This window comes from Corapipo altera, unplaced genomic scaffold (genome assembly GCF_003945725.1).
Source record: "Corapipo altera isolate COAL_440 unplaced genomic scaffold, ASM394572v1 343, whole genome shotgun sequence".
Taxonomy (NCBI): Eukaryota; Metazoa; Chordata; class Aves; order Passeriformes; family Pipridae; genus Corapipo; species Corapipo altera.
The window spans coordinates 1,832,227-1,852,201 of NW_020884913.1; the positions used below are offsets into that span (position 1 = coordinate 1,832,227).

General features: G+C 40.0%; 1 protein-coding gene across 4 annotated transcripts in view; it reads right to left on the minus strand.

Moving 5' to 3' along the window:
* The window catches only part of CEP112 (centrosomal protein 112), a 154,549-nt gene that overhangs the window by 37,844 nt on the left and 96,730 nt on the right, over positions 1-19,975 (minus strand). For all 4 annotated transcript variants that reach the window (XM_027654428.1, XM_027654424.1, XM_027654425.1 and 1 more), the window contains 2 exons: positions 6,178-6,240; positions 2,384-2,533 (listed from right to left, as the gene is read on the minus strand). In XM_027654428.1, coding sequence (XP_027510229.1) covers positions 2,384-2,533; positions 6,178-6,240 — 213 coding nt within the window. The remainder of the gene's footprint in view (positions 1-2,383; positions 2,534-6,177; positions 6,241-19,975) is intronic.

Consider the following 19,975-nt stretch of genomic DNA (forward strand, 5'->3'; position numbering starts at 1 on the left):
TAACTAGCAAAGAGAGTCAGGAATTTGAATGAACATCAAAATCATGTATTATGGCATCCACATCTGGATATCACTTTACTGCCTAAATCCAAAACTTCTCTGAGAGCCAGTTGGTTGCTGTAAAAATGTATTTCTCCCTTTGAAAGGAAATAATAATTGGAAGGTCTTACAGGAAGCCACCCAATACCAATAGAGGAAATTGCAAACTGTTCCTCAATGTTAGTTTAAATCAATGTTATATTTAGCAAATGCCTGTTTTTTAATGATAGTATTTTCAATAGCTTATACGACATCAAGTCTTCTCAAAGGTTTACATTATATTAAGAATGGCTTTGTTTTTAGAATGTTTCTTTAATCATCCCTCAAGGTCTTCAGTTTACCCTGAGTTAGATGTTATTCCCCAACTCCAGGACATCCAGGATTCCACTTTCACCAATTTTTTTTTTTTTTTGCCTCAGGCTAATAAAAAGCAAAGTATTTCTGCATATGCTTGTCTAGAAATATGTGTGGTTCTTAAAAATACACAGTTTACCTTCCTAAGAATTTTTTTGTTTGGGTATCTGGATTTCAGTAAATTTCCATTAAATCAGTGGTTTCAAAGGAAGATGATTTTTTTTTAAAGTACAGTATTAATGATACTAAACCAAGTTCAAGAACTCCAAACAAAACAGCTCCTCCAATTTCTTCCACAAGTTGACAAAATCTTACAAAACATACTCCCAGCACCAGCCCTAAAAACTCTGGGACACTGCTCAGAAACCCTGTGCAGAACTGCCCTGTGGTTTTTATGGATTTCATTACATTGTGAGGTAATAACATCAAAAATGAGTTTATAATAGCTGATTTACATGGAGAAGGATTTCATAGGACCTGTAATCATTAGTGTTCAAACACTGGTGTTACCAACAGCTGAATTATTTCCATTGAACTTAACTTAGTTTAAGTGAATCCACAAATTCAACAATAGAATTTGCACCAGAAGACAAAAAGCTGGTAAACATTTTTCAAATGTATAACTCAAGAAGGTACCATGATAACTTGAATTACAGCATATTACTGACTCTGTGGTAGATGATTCCACTCTCACAGGGTTTCTGTAGATTTAGGTGGCCACTGGAAAAGTGGAGAACTACAAATAGAACATTTTCCTAAGTGGTAAAAATTCCCCTGTACCCCAAAATAATGTGATTTAACTGTGTTCTATTGGCAGAGCTCAGTGATTAAAAAACCTACCTCTGGTGATTCAATTTGGAGAACAGATTACAGCCAACGTTTTTATGGTTATACCTTTGACAGGAGAGACTAAACAATGATCAGAAAGAAAATTTTGTTCCTCAACAAACACACAAATAAAGGCAGAGATTTTCACTGAGAAAAAAATAATAATCATTAAATAATTGGTGCAAGAAAGTAAGAATTACTACTAAAGATAGTAATGACAACCTAATGCAAGTCATTCAAATATAGAGGACAACCCTAACTGCACCATAATCCAACATCAGACAGTTTCAAGGTGTGAAAACTTCCACTGCATCTTTTTAGCACAAAAAGTTTAACTGTAGGAGTTCATTTTTTTCATGAGTTTCTAGATTTAATAATGTAATTCTTTGGGGCAAGTAATGGCTTTCTGAAATAAAAAGATAATTTTCTTCTTCTCTACAACTTTTCATGATGTGTTTTTGTTGCCAACCTGAGCAGGTTGCTTGTTTCCAAACCCTTCCATTGCTCTTTACTATTGTGAAAAGAAAAATGTTTAGTAACTGTTCCTGGGATTCTCTGCAGCCAGTTTGAATCAAGGTGTCAAAGCACCAAGAACAGACACTGGCTCTTCAGACCCAGCAGTCTCTTAAAAGAGTTGAAAAAGGCCCGAGAGTGCCATTCTGAAGCAGAATATGTAGAAATCTAACAAACAAAAATACAAATACTTCATTCCATTCACATTTAGCACAGACTTTGCATATAGTTTTCAATGGAAGAGAAGAACATCCTGTCTTTCATTGCAGCCCTAAATTTGAAAGCTGAGGATGTGAAAACCAAGCTACAGGCCATGCCACGCTGCTGCCTCACCTTTATTTCTTGAAGTCCTCAAAGCACCGTTTAAAGGTGATGAAAATGCACTAAAATATCAGAGTCAATATTAAAAGAAAGAGAACAGGAAAGATTCAAGTATTTGACTGAAGTGGCTGGATTAGATTTGCCCAGTCCATGTGTTTTATGCCCAGGATCAGCTGGAGGAAAGGAAGTCTGAGTCATCAGCTACATCAAAGTCCGGCTCCGGTGCCCGGGCTGAGCAGGAGTGATACCTGCACTCATCTGCCCGCTGCAGAACTTTTAATTACACTCCCCCAGCCAGCAGAATCAGGGATTAAAATCCCCAGATTACCTTGATTGCTCTGTCATTATCTGTCATCAGCTGCTGCTTCTCATCTTCCAACTTCTGGATAACTTCCTGGAGCCGCTGCTCCGCCACAAGCTGCTGCCGGCTGTTCTCCTCTGTCAGGGAGGAAATGGTTGTCTTAAGTTCAGCTATGACCTAAAAAGAAAACAGCAGGTTAAATCTCCCTTCAGTGAAAGGCATGTATTTTGCATGTTTTTTATGCTTGGTACAAACATGGCACTGGCAAACTCTGCTGTGCCAGCTAAATATTTGGAATTACCATATTGCGGCCTAGCAGGCACAAAATTCCACGCAGAGAAGAGGAATATAGCGAGGTTGGAAACGACAAAAATCGCTGAACACAAAATATTTGGAAGGGTTTTCCACTATGACATTCCAAAATATTTACTCATGAGAACAAAGCACATCTGTGATGTTCAAAAACCGAGCCTGTTCCCAGCCTGCCCCTGCCCCGAGACCAGGAGGGAGAGTTTGGGCAGCGACGTTTTCCAGAAGGATGTTTTACAGTTTGATGTTGCTGAGAAGAAAAACGCCCACATTTACATACTGGGCTGAAATTTAAACGTGACAGTGAAATTTCTGAGCTGCTGAAAGGAGCAGATTCTTCTTAGCAATACAGTGGGGACCTGATTCCACATCCAGGACCCTTAAATGAGACCTTTTATGTGATTCACTCATGATTTGTTGAACTGTACTTGTTCCACCTTTTTCATCACTGGAGAAAGTCATAACTAAACCTGATCCTTTAGGCATATTTACAGAATTTTATACCGACATGTCAGCACCCAGCAAAGCACTTAAACATGCAGGAGAGTCACTGACTTTAATGTATATATTCAAGCTTAAGGTTAAGCTGCTCTAGCAGCATAATGCAGTCTAATTCTAAAAGTACTTTAGCACAGAGGAAGTTCAGGGAGGGACTACCAGAGTGCTTAGACTCTGTATTTGCCAGGCCTCCTCAATGGCAGAGAAACATTTAACTATACTAATTATATGATTATCTAGGAAAAAAATAGTTCTAAAACACTACTAACAGGCCGGGGCTAATGTAATAAGAAATGTGCTACAAATGAAGGTACAGGAATCACTGGGAAAGGGGAAAAGGACTGATTAAAACCTGTTGTAAATTTGTTTCTCTGTTTTACTACCAGAGAAATCGCAGGGAATAACACAGATTATGAGATATTTCTCTCCCAAAAGCAAACACTGATTAAAAAAAAAAAAAAATACACCCAAAACATGAAAACCTATAGTACTTTGTGTTGTCCCACTTTGTCACTTTTGCAAAAGAAAACAAAATAACAAACCCTTCAATATAACACAAATGTTGAGATTTAAAGCTTTTCCTGGGTTAAGATCTTGGGCTAGCACAGGAGCTCTGAAATAAGGGCAAGGAAATTTCAGCATGAATTGATGCAGAAAGATCTGCTTTGTGCAGTGCTTTTCAGAGCAAAAAAAAAAAATAAAAAAAAATAAAATCTATTTACTTTGTATAAACTTCAGAGGAAATTTCTTGAAATCTCTTCTCTGTGTGGGTGTTAAAAGTGAATGTTCCAAGAGGCCACAGAGAGTAAGATTAGACAGATGTTGTCAGCAACACGACCACAAGAAACGTTGTGATTGACCCATTATTAATAGTGAGTTACAAAAAAAAAAAAAAACAAACCAAAACCAACTATGTTCAAGTAACTTTAGGGATTTGACTTAAATCCAAAAAACTAAAGAAATTCAGACATCAGGGTGAAACTGCTTTATGGTGCCAAATAGCCCTGACAGATGATGTATGTGTTGTGTCTGCCCCAGAAAGTGCCAAGGATCTGGTCACGGGTCCAGCTCTCCCCAGTAAAGGGTATTGGTTACAGCAATGCCCTCCTTAATAAAAAACATGTCCCCAAAATTTTTCCATTTTGAGACTATTCTACAGGCCAATAAATTTCAGTCTGACAGAATTTATTCTGACATTTAGGTTAAAGAGTTCTTACCTCGCACTGCACCACCTTGGTCTTCCCACTGCAACAATTAAAGCAATTTCCCTCATCTCTTGTTTAAAAATTCATAAATGCTTAAATTATTCCATTCATTCTTTAAGGAATGGACCAAGAGCCATTTTTGTAGTGACATTATCCATTTCCTGCTATTCAGGTTCAGATGGAAAGATAAAAAAATAGAAGTTTTTTTGTTGTTGTTGTTGTTGTTTCTTTCTTTATAAATAAGGCTCTCAAAAATCACTAAAAGGCATTTAGGAGAGAGAGCATTCTCTCTGATTTACCACAAAATTATGGAATTGGTGTGGGTGGAATGGACCAGCTCAAATCAGGATCACCCAGATCTGGTTGCTCAGTATCATGCCAAGTCAGGTTTAAGTATCTCCAAGGATGGAGACCCCACAACCTCTCTGTATGCAAATAAATGTGTAGAAAATACATATTAGGTTTTAGAAATGTAATATAAGACATATTTAGCAATGAGTCTGATAAATGCAGTGTCAAAAAATGCAGTGTGAAAAAGTAACAGTCCAATAAATGTCACCAAAAGAATTCTGGACAAGTGTCTCAGCAAATGAGACTCAAAGGAGTTGAAAATGAGTTCTAAAACATTTTAAAAGTGTTGGTAAAACAGTAAAGTTTGCAGTTTCTTGTTATTGTCTCACTGGTCACTTCTGTCTAGTTTAGAGGCTGCTAAACCCTTCTTTGTAGTGTTTTTATTGACTTTAAAAGAATATTATTAGACTACTGGCTGAAAACAGAGTTTTCAAACCCAGGCAGACGTTCAGCTGTGGCTGGGAGGAATGAGGAGAATGACACCTCCACACAAACCCTCGTGGCAATTTTGTTATTATTAAAAGCTTAACTTCTGGTTGCATCTCCATCATTTTTCACACTTCAGTGCTACCTGTCAGTCAAACTAAAAAGTGAAATCTTTAAAAATCATCCCGTCTTACCATTTTTAAGTATGTAAGTAAATTCAACACACATTTTCATCTTCCGTGTTCAAATACTACTCCGAAGAACAAAAATTCGAGTCAAAACCAGTTTGCTTTTAGGACACTGACATTCCTCAAGGTGTGTTTTTTTGGGCAGAAGCGCAGAACTGGTGAGGAGCAATGATAAAGATGAAGATGACACGGTTGGGGCTGTTGTCCCACCATTGACTGCCCACATGACACCACCTTTAATATGAAATGTGAGTCCTGATTGTGCAGCTGCTCCTGGTTCTGTGAGATGTGCTGGTTGATGGAGCACCTCACCTTCCCTTCCCACTGACTGAAGGAGGACTCAGTCCTCTTGGGTCCCCAGGAGATGAAAAAGTAGATCAAAAAGATGAAATTTAGAACTTGGAAAGACCCCACCTGTTTTTGCTAGTCAGCTTTAAACTTTGTGGTTTTTGAAAGGTTAAAATCTGCAAGAAAGACGCTGGATGGAAACTGGGATACAGTTAAGGCTTCTCTTGGTTTAGGGCTAGACATAAGAGAAAGGTTCTTCCCCCAGAGGGTGGCTGGGCACTGAACAGGCTCCCCAGGGCAGTGGGCACAGCGCCAAGGCTGCCAGAGCTTCAGGAGGGTTTGGATGATCCTCTCAGGCACAGGGTGTGGCTCTTGGGGATGGTCCTGGGCAGGGCCAGGAGTTGGACTGGATGATCCTTGTGAGTCGCTTCCAACTCGCCATATCCTGTGATTCTGGTCGTCAAGACCCACACTCAAGAGCAGAATTAATTCCACTTCCCACCAAGCCTCCAAACTCAACAGATTCGCTGCAGGCTCCTGTCTTCTCACCACCTACCTGCGAGGATTTAGCCAGTCTCTGACTGTACTCCTTCTCAGTCTGCTTCAGTCTGCTGCTGGCCTGGAACACACACAGGAGACAACCAGCTTAGCTCAGAGGAGGAACGTGTACAGACACTTTGCCACCGACCCCTCAGCTTGGCACCTCACCCACATGCCTATCGCTGAGCGCCGGCCCCGCGCCAGCCCCAACGCCCTTTTGTGGCAGCCAAAAAACCACAAGGGCTTGGCTTTGATCTCGGGCCAACTATTCATCACTTAAAAGAGGGGAGAAATCGTACCTCTGCTGCCAATTATTAGAAAAACATAAAGACTTTGCAGATTAAAAAAAAAAAAAAGGAGAGAATGAGTGAGTGTGAGAGAGAGAGAGAGAGTGTGTGTGTGTGTGTGGCTGGGGAAGGAGGCAACACACACAAATTAGTTTATCAGGGTGAATTTGCTTCTGAATGGAGGGGAAAAATGAGGAGAAAGTCGCAGGCACAGGCTGCCAATGGAGGACACAGCTTCACATATCAGGGCTGTGTCTGCAACTGCCTTTTGTCTCATTGCATGTCCATTCTCATGGAAAGGTGGGGATTACACTGAAAATCGACCCAGGATGCAGTTGAATCAGCTCTTGGACATACAGTTCTTTCCTTCTCCCAGCACTTTTTTCACAACTCAGAGAATAAAACAAACAGAGAACAAGGTTGCTTTGTCATATCACAATCCAACAAGCAAATATTTCAATAACTGCAGGAAAAATAGCTCTTAACGTCTCCCCCCCCCTGAATAATTTAATTGCAGAGATAATTTGATAATAATGACATAAATACAAAAATAAATTCTATTTCATTTCGGGACAGAATTCTGACTTGTATTTATTTTTCCTGCAGCAACCAGCCCAGCCCCACCACGCTGTCCTCAGGTGAACTGCTGAGCGCTCTCGTCTTCTTGGCTCTAAAACTCCAGGACAGGTGTCTAAGACAAATATTTTCTTAGGGGGGACAGAACATTACGCAGCTGAGTTCTGAAGCAAATTTAAGCTGATTAAGTTTTCAAAACCTATCTGACCTCCTGCTCAAACCTTTGATCTGTCGTCCTTAGTTTTCCGGCACAGCATCCAGCACCCAACCACGGCTCCCGCCGCTGCCCCGTGACTTCGGGGGACCCCAAAGCCTCTGAACCCTGCCTGGATCCAGTTTTAAGATCGAAAACTCCATTTCTGCAACCCCCAGGGATTTCAGTCAAGCAAACAAGTTCTTATTGATTTCACCGGGCTATAAATTTCGGAGCTTAAGGCTGCAGAGTGTGGTAGGGCTGGAATGATCCCCTGCAATCCGGGCAGCTCTGTAAGGTGCAGCTTAATGTAAGTATATTACAGCCAGTTCAAAGGAATCCTCAACTTCACATGATGTGCAACTGAAGATCTTGAATCCCTTCAAATTCCAAGATTATGAAACATACAGATCTCCCTAGTTCATCTGTTTGTTGGTACTAAGGAATCTATTCAAATTACTGAGACTCTACTCAGTTATCAAACTTCATTTATCAATTAACAAATTTGGTAATTTACCACCATAATTTGATAACTTACCCCCATTTTTGAGAACACATTTCAGTTGTTTTTCATTAGAAATAGAGATAATGGCAGCACTTATTAGTTTAAAACAGCATATAGAAGAATTCCGGAGCACCAGACAAATTAAATTTCACTTTTTCTACACTTGTCATTCAAAGTGTGCCACAAACACAATGAGGGCAAATCATGGGAGTGCATAAATAAAATGAGTGGTGACACAGCAGTTAACCCAGAGAGCTCTGTCCTGCTCCATTTCTCTTTGTACTCAGCTGACCAATGTTAACACTCTTCTACTGTATTGCAGTCCAGTTTCAGATTATGTTTTACCACCACTGCATAACATAAAGTGACTGAAACTGTCAGTTTATCTTTAGGGGGAAAAAAGCAAAAAATAAATTACAGTAATAGTATAAATTACTGTTACTCCCAGAAAGGGAGAGACACTCCTCAGCAAGGCACTGCACAGATCACGTTACAGCTGCTCTCGCTCAACTTGCCTGGGGTAAAAGTCCTCATCTTTCATAGAAGCAGCTTTATAACCTCCTGAACCCAGAGAAGAAATCCCAATAAATAATAAAAAACCCACTCATAACTTCCATAAACAAACTAGAATTTGTTTGTTCACACTGAGTAGAACCAGGCCGACCTCAGAGAGACACGACAGAGGTGATCCAAAGGAAAGAAACGCTGAATTTCGGTGCTTTATTCCTAACTGAAGGCAAAGACAGTATATCCCATCAGTTTACTTAAAGGGAGTTGCAACATTTTACTTTACAATGGCTTTGACAAATTCTAATTAGCAAAATATTTTATAAGTTGTCTCCCAGCCATCAACAAACCGCAGATTCTTGCATTCACTTGCAGCCCCAAATATCCCTATTTGAGGGGTCTAAGTTCCAGAGGTACTGAGTTCCCAAAGCTTCCATTGGAGATTGCACAAGGATTGGCTCCAGCTGTCTAAAATTGGCTATGGCAGCTCTGTGGCACTAAAACCTACGGACACTCCCAGCACCTAAAGGAGGTTTACAGGCTGGAGAGGGACTTGTCAAGGGCATGTAGCAATAGGACAAGAAGGGAATGGCCTTGAGCTGAAGGAGGGTTAGATGGGATACTAGGAAGAAATCCTTCCCTGGGAGGGTGGGGAGGCCCTGGCACAGGTTGCCCAGAGAAGCTGTGGCTGCCCCTGGATCCCTGGAAGTGTCCAAGGCCAGGTTGGACAGGGCTTGGAGCAAACTGGGCTAGTGGAAGGTGTCCCTGCCCATGGCAGGGGGTGGGATGAGACGACCTTTAAGGTTCTTCCAACCCAAACCATTCTGTGTTTCCTGCTGACTCCAGCTTTTCCCTGACACCTGTAACACCCGACAGGTCTTGCATCATCACAACCCACACAAGCAGCACCAGCACAGCTCTGCAGAAGGCAGAGTTACAGCCCACAGGTTCCAGCACTGCTCAGCTGAAGAGATCTGACTCCTGGGGATGCCTGGGAGCCCTCTTTTCCACTTTGTCTTTTACTGCAGAAATATGAAGCTTCTCCTTTTTAAAAACCTGTGACAAAACCAATTTAATCCCTCTTTACACAGGTTGTTGCTGTGCAGCCACGGGAGGCACAAACCTCCTTCCCTGTGGCACGTGCAGCTCTGCTACACCCCAAAAACCTGTTTACTCTTTTTTTTTTTTTTTAAAGGAACGACTTCCAGCAAAGTAAAGACACACATAGCTGTGTACAGTGAGCTTTGGGGAGGATTTATATCCCATTTATGTTGACAAGTGAGAAGGTTCACCCTGGCCTGGTGCACACACACACACAGAGCAGTTTCCCGGGCTCCTGCTTTTCCAACTGGCTGCTCAGCTCACGAGTTGCTCCTGCGTTATTTTAAGGGCATTCCCTCCCTTTCAGGTTATTGCTATTTCAGAAACATAATGAATAAGAACCCAAGTGCAAGGTGAACATTTTGGAGGGTCAGCCAGCCTTCATTAAAGCCGAGCTCTTTTTATAGCAATGGGCAGCGCTGCAAATTCAGTTAATGGTCTGGAACCGGTTTTCTGTGTGCAGAAGGTGGCTGCTGAAATTCCCACTTGGCAAAAAACTTGTCAGAGGCATCAATTGTAATATCCATTTTTGTAATGAAAAAAAGGTTTAAATTGGATAAGCCATAGAGGAATGCCACTGATTCAAAAATTAACTTCTGTTTAGTTTCACACAGTTAATACGTATTTTAGCCAAAATTATCTGATTATGACAATTTAACATGCAGTTATTTTGTATTACAGAGTGAGGACTTTTGCATTAAAAAGATTATGTCCTCGTTACAGTTAATTGGTTTTAAAAACCAACTGTAATTCTTTAACAAGCCTTAAAGCATCATATTGTGGTTGCTGAGCAAAACTGCATCGACTTCAACAAAACATTTCACATAAAAATTAAAAATGGTATTAGCACTACAGATGTGGTGTCTGAATTAGTGGGTGCTACTCTAACACAGCCCCTTTTTCATTTTCTCCTTTCATGAAACTGAGCAGAATCATTAAGAACAAAAGAGCAGAGGATCTATGACGGGAGCACACCACAAAAGCACAACTTGTTCCACTCTAATTACAAAGTATTTATAAGATATTTTTAAGGTATAAGGTGTATTTGAGGGGACTTTTAGTTCTAGTTCAAGTTGGTTGGGGCTTGGAGCAACCTGGGCTCGTGGCAGATGTCCCTGCCCATGGCAGGGGGTGGAACTGGATGAGCTTTAAGGTCCCTTCCAACACAAACCATTCTGGGATTCTATGACATGGTTTAGTGGCAGTGTTGGGTTTATGGTTGGACTCAATGACCTTAAAGGTCTTTTCCAACCTAAATGATTCCATGATTCTCTATCTTCATAACTCTCACTATATATACACATACATACGTGTATATATATATATATACACAATCATATTTACTAATAGCAAAGCAAATTTAAGAACTTCTCTGTTTAGGGTACCAGCTATGAAAGAATCATTTTTCAAAATGTCTGCAACTAGATTAATGTGGCCATACATAAGCTGATCCTCCATAATTAGTTAGATAAAAGTGTAAGCAAAGTTAAAAAAAAAAAAGAAAAACAAAAAAAAAGGGAAAAGAAAAAAAGGAGGAAAAAATCAAAGGGTGGGGGGAAAAGAAGAAAGAAAACTTGCTCCAGGGAAGAAGCAACTGTTCTCTGATGTGCAGCAAGGAATTTAACATCAAAGAACTAATGTAAATGGGGCCCATTTACCTCAAAAAACAACACACCACTCCACATTCTGGAATATTTCTATTTAAGTTTGACAGCATTATGCTTTGTACCAAAATTCAAGATTGTATAATTTGATGGATGTCAAAAGAAAATGACCTTCAAAATGGCTACCAGTGGCAATTTCTCTTATTAAGTATGTTAAAACTCTCTGTGGAGTATCTGTTTAAACTTCAGAGATGAGCAGATCACCTTTTAAGTTCATCTGATTGTACATAAAAATTCCATTTCGACCTCAAAGCCTGAAACACGTATTTTCTTTCTGTGCCTCTAATACTGACAGTGGGTGACTTCCTACACCAACACTCTTGTTCTTCCTACTGCTCTTCCCATTAATCAGATACCAAATGAAAGCTGAATCTCTGTTCAACACTGCAAACAGCACACCAGTTCAAATATGGAACTTGAACCACCCAAAAGACCATTAAAAGTAGTTGAATATCCAAAATGATGTTAACAGAATAATTAGTCAAGTACCAAATGACTTCAAGGGTTTTGAAACTGAATGATAGAAATCCCCCAATCCTATTAATATTCTATTTTACATTTCACTTTTGGAGGTCTATAAATCTTTTTTTTTCTCCTTTAAACATACATCTTAAAGAGAAAAAAACCCCCAACTTCTCATTCATGTGCAAAGTACTTTTAGTTGTGGGGAAAAAAGCAAGAATGACTAGAAATGAATTTGACACTACCTGTCCAGAGAATTGCCTTTCTGCAGTACACTGCAATTCTGTGCTTAATGGGGGCCCTCTGAGAAACTTCTGCAAACTGTGCCTTAGGAAAACTCTGAATTCCAGACTTTTCATTTAAACCAACAGTGTATTTCTATTAATTCCGAAATTACGGAGAGAAATTAAATACAGATATTTAACTCTCCCAAAAATTCTTCTGTGAGGCTCCAGCTGCACTTACACCATCCTTACTCTAGGATGCAATTACTACCTTCACCTGAATGGATTTACTGAGCATCTAAATATTTCCCAGCATCACTAATGCTGATTTCCAGTCACTACTGCAGTGATCCAGGTACCTTATTGAAAACAAACTGCATGATTTGGCCTAAAAGACAAGTCTTGTATACGAGAGAAAGTTTTAAAAATCAGATTAATAGATTAGGTTTGCCACATGAAATTGTTTAATGCCTGAACTATCCTTTATATAAGATGATACAGATGCATGGATCAGGCATTTAAAGGACTGACAGTGAATTATGGCCTAATCTGAAGCTGCTCTGTGACATTTTGCCAAAAGATTGCTCTGTGTGATAAGGACTGGGCTGGGAATCATGGACAGCACAGGCACAGGAGGTTGATTTTCCTTTGATTCCCTCTCATCAATCACCTGGGAAATGACTATCGGCGAAATCAGTGTTGTGTTTTATGATGACAGAGATTCCTGCAGATGAACAGATTCAGATGATCATAATATAGGGGACTGCTTCTCATCTGCCATCCATCACAGTGGACAGTTTGGGTCTCGTTGACTTTTATTCACATCAACTTTTGGGTCAGTTTGGGGGCAGGCGGCTTTTACATCACGGTACGATCCCTTCTTTGGCTCAACACTCAAATAATATGAACTGAGTAAACCTGGTGAAGATGTGGAGAATGCAACACTCTCCACTTTAGGGTCCTGAAGCCCAGTTTTCCCTCATCTACACACCTAAATCTGGTACAGCACAAATACATTCCTGCATTATGATTTTTAAATTTCCTCGTTTTCTTCTGTTCTGTCCAACTAAACGAAGACTTTCATTTAAAGTGGGTTTAAGACATTATATCGAAAGTGGTGGCACGTTCTTTTTCAGAGCTTTAACAAAGAAAACATGCACCCAGCAGGAATTATCTGGGCTTTTACAAGCTGCCTTTATCCCTCAGGAACACCAGGCACTGCTGCACAGGCCCCTCTCTCACTCATGTGCTCTGGCTCTCTCCCACTCTAATATAAAGAAGTTTACAGAGTCAGTCAGGCCCAGATGTTTTTGGTACCCAAACAGCTGACACCCAGTAAAATCACCAAGGGACAGGTTGCTAAACATCTTTGAAGATGCAAGTCAAAGCTAAAACTTCCTCCACAAACAGAAGGCAGCAGTTCTGACATGTGACACTGATCCATGACTTGACTCACTTAAGGGCTATTCAATAGAAGCTTTACAATACATGATTCTTTCAGAAACTAGAGATTTCCAAGACCCAGGCACTTTATCATTATGTATCAGCTAAGTTTACATGCCTTGATTTTAGTCAAGGAGAGACTAGAAGGTTCCTGAAAGAATTAAGAAGGGATAGCAATGAGGTTTTCATTTTTTTTAGATGCTGCATTGCTGTTTTAAGTTGAATTTCATGGAAGTAACAAGCATTGAACATAATGAATGGCAAGAAAAATGTCCTATGTATCATTTGGAGATAGAATCTTTTGTGTTAAATAGAAGAAAAACTGGAAACAAGAAGACTCTACCACTAAATTAACTCAGTATCACTAAGCTAACTCGGTATTATGAAATTACATCAGTAGATGAGAGCCCAAAAAAAGTTAAGCTTCTACAGTTGGAAAGACAAACACTGAAAATACAACCAAATCCCTGAACAAATCTATGATCTGAAGCCATCAGTGTTCCTTAGCAAGATTATATTGGATTACTTTTTGTAGTTTTAAATACAACAAAACTTCCCCAAAAGAGCGACAACTTCCCAGAGCCAGAACCTATTAATGCAACGATGAGTAACTGTGCAAGTCCAGCAAAGGCCCAATTAAAAGGAGAATGGAATATATTGCTCAATCATCAAGCAATTAAAAACATAAATAAGGCATTGCGAGACTCTGAACATTCCCAGTGTTTAATTATTTATCCCTTCTCCATCCTGCAGCTGTAGGTCAGAATTAACTCCTCTGAACTAAATACAGGAGGACTCTTTTGGGGATTTGTACCTTATTCATTTTCAAGCAAACACTCAAATTCATTTCGAATTCACACAAGAACTGCAACAGTTTCACCTAAATCAGATTTTCTACAAGTTAAACACCCCTCCTACACTCAGATGTGATTGTGAAACTACTTTGATCTCTGTTCCCAAATTTATTGCTCTGTGTAATCCATGACAAAATATAATGTGATTTACTGTATCTCTATATGACAGCCCAGCAGCTGACAGAACTTAATAATTTAGCATAAGAAAAAAACCCTTCTGGCACCAAAATATACAAACCATAATTGAGGCACTTTAGTATCACGTTACAATGAAGCATATGCAGACTGATCATAAGAACTTCAAAACAATTAGAATTCTTTCTCACCCGTTTAATGAAGGTGGGTTTTACTCTGTGACATGTTCTGCAGCTCTAAGCAAGTCATTTTGGAACACTTTTCTTTCTTCACATGAAAAACTCTGAAGGACTAATAGCATTGTTTTACCACTTCCCTATTTCCCAAACACTCCTTCTCCTCCAAAAAGAAGAAAAAAAACAAAAACACCTGCAGCTTTTCTCTATTACAAGGAAGAAACAGCAAATGTGTGTAAACAATGTCTTCAAATTGTGCCAGAATTTAAATATGGAATGAAGGTGTTTTATATTAGTTTGGTCTTGACCACTGGGCATTTTTTTCTAAATTTGAATTTTTTACTGTGCTCACCCAAACATGGATGTGATGGACACATTCCATGGGGCAGCTTTTGGGCTGGCCTGCACTGACTGTTGGGTTTGGGGGACCTGAGAAGGTCTTGTGTCGGGGATGCTTCACCCCAGAAACTCCCAACCAGAGTAAGAAGTGGAGTTCATGGCATGGGATGCAGGAGAAATTCCTGCTTTTAATTCCAAGTAACAAACACCAGTTACTGCTGTTTGCACAACCCAAACCATGAAGGATCCCCAGTGAAACCAGCAGTGATGGCTGCAGGGAGCAGGATCCAGTAACTGGGCATTGGTTGTAGGATCTGCCCTGTCAGCCCTGACCAGGAACTCAGACCTGACAGTGTTCACTCAATAACTCTGAAATAATCTCAAAATTAATTGGCTGAGCTGTTAAAAAAACCAAAAGCCCAGTAATCTCACATTGGAGTCAGTACTGAACTGGAAAACAGCCAACGTTTTTCCTAATATTATAACATACCCTGGCATGTAAGGATAAGTAAAATTGGTAAATCAGAGAAAACTGTATCTATGAGCAATCAGTCTTCTCCAGGACACAGGGTATTGAGAAAAAGGGAGAGAATGAGGTAATGATTCAATCAGGTTTTTAAAAATATTTAACAAAGTTAAAATAACAAGCAATTGTATATTGCGAGATAAAGTCGGTGAGTTGGAGAGTGAAGAAAGGCCCAGGAAAATATTGAAAAAATAATCAGAACAGTCATTCTGCCACTGGAAAAACCTCAGCATTCACCTTATCCACCATCTCCATGGTTTTGTGAGTCTTGATCTTACAAATGTACTCCAAAGGCTCCAACCTGGATATCATGGAATTGATAAAAAGAAGAGTATGCCCTGGTACTGCAGAACTAGGGTGGTGTTTGGACATAGACTTAATGAAGAAAAAGGAGACAGAGGAGACAAAAACCCCCCACCTGTGAATGCTTCTTCAACAGATCCTTTAGATTAACACCAGTTGGTTAAAAAAAAAAAACAAAACCCTAAAAAACCAACCGAACTTCTCAAACAACTACCCAACTCTAATTCATATGACAAGACATCAATAAAGTGCACTGAAAGATGGGCCATATGATAGACCTCTAATTTTAATTATATCAGTCCTTGCCCTGCTGAAAGCTATCTTTCTAATTCCATATTTTGTCATAGTTTATCATTTAACTCTTGTCTGGTTCTCATTTCTTAACAGCATTGCATCAGTCATTTCAATTTTTAACTCTCTGCTGTGATTTGTGAATGCAAATAATGGTGCTTGATCTCCCTTCAAACACTAATGAAGATATTAAAAAGTGAGCCTATTGCTCTTGGGTGGACCTTTTTTCCCCACAGTTACACCAACTTCTCTTGGTTCCTAACTGTGGAACCAGATTTATAAATACAGCTGGTGAGCAGAAATCTGCCCTGTGGTTTTCTGGTTCATTTTTTTCTGATTTTTTATGTTAATTTTTTTCAAGGAGGTAGAAGCAGAGTAACTCTGTGAATCACTGCAGTTCTTGCTTTGAAATATCTCCAGTAGGAGAGTGCCATAAATTCTGTTTAGTCTTATTTGAGTGAAACATCCCTGAGATGATTCTACCATCCTTTTCTTCACATTTGGCTCCACAGATTGAAAACTCTTCCAAATGACTCCCTGAGGGATGATGCCATTGCTGTGACCACGTTCCTGGTCCACTATCATCTTTCTTTCCTTTTTTTTGGAGGAATCAGAAGGAGCAGTGCAAAAGGGGACACACTGGAGACAAAACTGCTCTTCTTCTTTCATCTAAAAGCAAAATATTTTTGCAGGATTTGCTGCAAAGGTACTATAAAGACAGATTAAATAATCTGCTCTTCTTGTGCTAACACACACACAAAACCTTTTCTCTTTCTGAAATTCCTTTTTTCTTGATCTTCTAGGCTCTTGCCAGGTTTTCTCCAATAAAGCCAAAGTGCTAAGCTCCTTTTTATTAATATTAGTTGGTGAATCACTAACACTGTGTCAGAAACGTTCAAGAACCAAATGTAAGTTAATGTACACAGGCTCTACAAAGCAAAAACAATAAAAGTATTCCCACTCTGGAACAGAGATAATATCATAGACAATAGTTCTTGGATCATAATGAAAAATGTTAAGAGAGTTGGGAAACATCCAACTCTTCTTGGTAAGAATTGGAGGCTCTTTAAATTATTCATAGCTAAGGCCTAGGCTAAATAATTGATGTAATAGATTCAAACAAACATTTTGAAAAAATGGCACATAGACAACTGGTAGAGATCCTGAACTCATTCAGCAAGGAGACAAACATCTACATCATAATTAGACACAATTTAATGATATCATTACACTTGGGAAGAAAACACATCCACATTTTATGGCTGAGCTATTTGCCCCCACGTGAACAACCAGGGAATTGCTGCAAAGAGTGTGGAAGCAGTTCTTCTGGATGCTCCCACAAAGAGGGTTATCTCTAGAGGGGCTGGGAGTGTTGGAATTCATGGAGTGAAAGGTCAAAGACTCCATCACACTGAGAGGCCTAAGCAGGAACCTACAGAGCTGCTGCTGAGATGGTCCCATTCTCAGAAGGTCTGAGGGACAAAGATGGAACCATTTTTGGTGGTTAATGAAATGCAGAGCTAACAAAGAACAAGAGCTGGAGAGACAGGACTCACAAATGGGAAGCACACAAAGCTGGTACTTTGTGAGTAGAAGTAATGGTTCAGGGGGAACTCAAGCCTTTTAATCAAGTATCTTTTGGAGCACCTTTCACCCCTGAAGATTCATTTTCTTTCCCTTCATCTTCTATTCTTTGCCAGTGCTGAACAGTGTTACATCACCTGCACCAGTACTGACACCAAGTGCCAGAACAGACATTGTGAATTACAGATATTCCTACACATGCAGCAGGAAAACATTCCCAAGGACTACATCCAACTGGACCGTGTCCAAGGGCTGTGCTGGGCAGGTAATTCATCCCCAGCACAAAGCTTGATGCTGAAGGAAGGACTGAAATGTTCCCTAGGGCACGTTATCAGTACCTTATTTGTGATTCTGTATGCAAGAAGTAGCTCAAAAACTAAGCATCCAACTATAGGACACTGTCTGAAGAGTTTTGAAAACATTTACAAAAATATTATATTACAACATAACCATTACATAAAAGAGTTATTCCTAATTAGGAAGCGGTCACTTACACAGTGACCTTAACTCTGAAGTCTCCAGGGATCTTAATTTTACGTGGACTTCTCAGCAGTTCTAGGTGGAGTGACTGTAACAGGTACAGACTAGATAATACTGTGAATGTCAAATTTTATTTAAGCTAACAGGAATCTCAGAGCACAACTATCTGTTACATCATTAAAGTCTACAGGCATGACGTGCATGGCTCTCTGGCCAGGTTTGATGTCATCCTGAAGTCCCATCTCTCCAGAGGGACCATTTCACAACTGTACTCACATCAGAAGAATTTCAGTCCCAAAATTAAAGTGTTTAACTCTTTTTCTTTTTTTTTTTTTTTTTGACTACAGCTTCATCCTGTAATCAAATATCATGTGTGTTCAGCACAGTCAAGACACAAAAACGTAAATTACTTCTCCACAAGAAAAGCAGCACTGAAAGGGAATTAGATGTTCCTGGAACCTGCATAAACCTTTAACAGAATGAGTCAAAATACCTATTCAAATATAGAAAAGAAGTCAATAAAAAAGCTAAATGTCGAAAATTATTTAGAGATGAGAAAAAAAACCCCACCATCATCTTCTCCCACTCCAATTTACTCGTGTGTGCTGCTCAAAGGGAGCTTTTTTACAGGATATTTTCAGTGTTCCAAGGTTGCTCCCTTTGAGCATTGTTAGCATGGCCACTGCTCTGCCTGGGTCGTGCTTTCTGAATGCTCCTTTCCTCTGCCAAGAAAATACCACAGATGGACGTTGCAAACAGCAGCACTGCCAAGGCTCACATCTGCACACGCTTAGACACGGTTTGTCCCTGCTTTTAGTCCTTCCTGGCAAACCTGGGAATGCTCACAATCCTGGACAGCCCGTTCCACCTGGCTGGGGAGTGTTCCTGCTGCAACCTGGAACACACCTGTCCCTGCTGGAATCAGGAGCCCAACTGCAGCTCTGTGTATTCCCAAACAGCACTGAATCCCAGAATGGTTTGGGCTGCAAGGGACCTTAAAGCTCATCCAGTGCCACCCCCTGCCATGGGCAGGGACACCTTCCACTAGCCCAGGTGGCTCCAAGCCCTGTCCAACCTGGCCTTGGACACTTCCAGGGATCCAGGGGCAGCCACAGCTTCTCCGGGCAATCTCTGCCCAGGCCTCCCCACCCTCCCAGGGAAGAATTTCTTCCCAATGTGGCTCAAGACTTTGCAGAAAAATGATCATAAAACTTTACACTCATTATTTACAGAAACAAAGCAGAAAAAAAAAAATGCATGTTGACAATCCGAATGCTGCCCTTGGAATCTCCAAAGGACATCAATCCTGATGAAGCCTGAAGTGTTTAGGGATTACTCAGGAACTAATATTACAATAAAAAATGTAGTAGCTTTAAAGTCAAGATTTTTAAGCAAGAGAAAATTAAAGACCTCAATAAATTATGTGTCCCTAAATATTGAAAAGCTGCCTGGAATTACCAACCAATATTTCAATGTTCAGTGTGTTGTAATGAAAACTGTTCCCCTGTTTCTGCCTCTCACTCTCCTCCTTCCCACCCTCACAGCAGCAGGACTATAGGGAGGGAAATCCCATAGGAATCCTGCATCTCCTTCTACCTGCTTTAACTTTTATTTTTCTTTTCACTTAAGTATGAGCCATTTCTTTTGTATTTCCTCATGTCCACAGTGACACAAAGCAATCCACACAGAAGTCAACATTACTCACAGAGGAGATCAGAGGAATGAGATCCCTCACTTGAGAATGGACTGACCTTCAGAAAATCTGGACAGTCAGATGTTCCACGCCTAAACACTGAAATTCAGTTTCCCATTGGATTTTTAAGCAATCTTCACAGAATTGGCAGGAAAAAAAAGTAGATTTAGAGAACAAATTTTTCTCCCATATTGCCCTAAATTTCAAGATCTGGTATAAAAATAAAAAGATTTTAGAAAACAAGTTTCAAGGCTCATGCTGTTATTAAGATGCTGCTTTTTTTTTTTCACCCCTCTTGGATAAAATCTCCTCCATCAAAGTTCTGTGGACTGTAATAGGATCAAGATTTGAACTAAGTTAGCTGAAACTGTTACTTTTGAGCTTTAAATGGAGGTTGCCCTTTAAGCTGCTTTGACTTTTAGACCTTGTGGCCAATTTCCACAGCCCTACATTTGGAAGACAGAAAAGAAG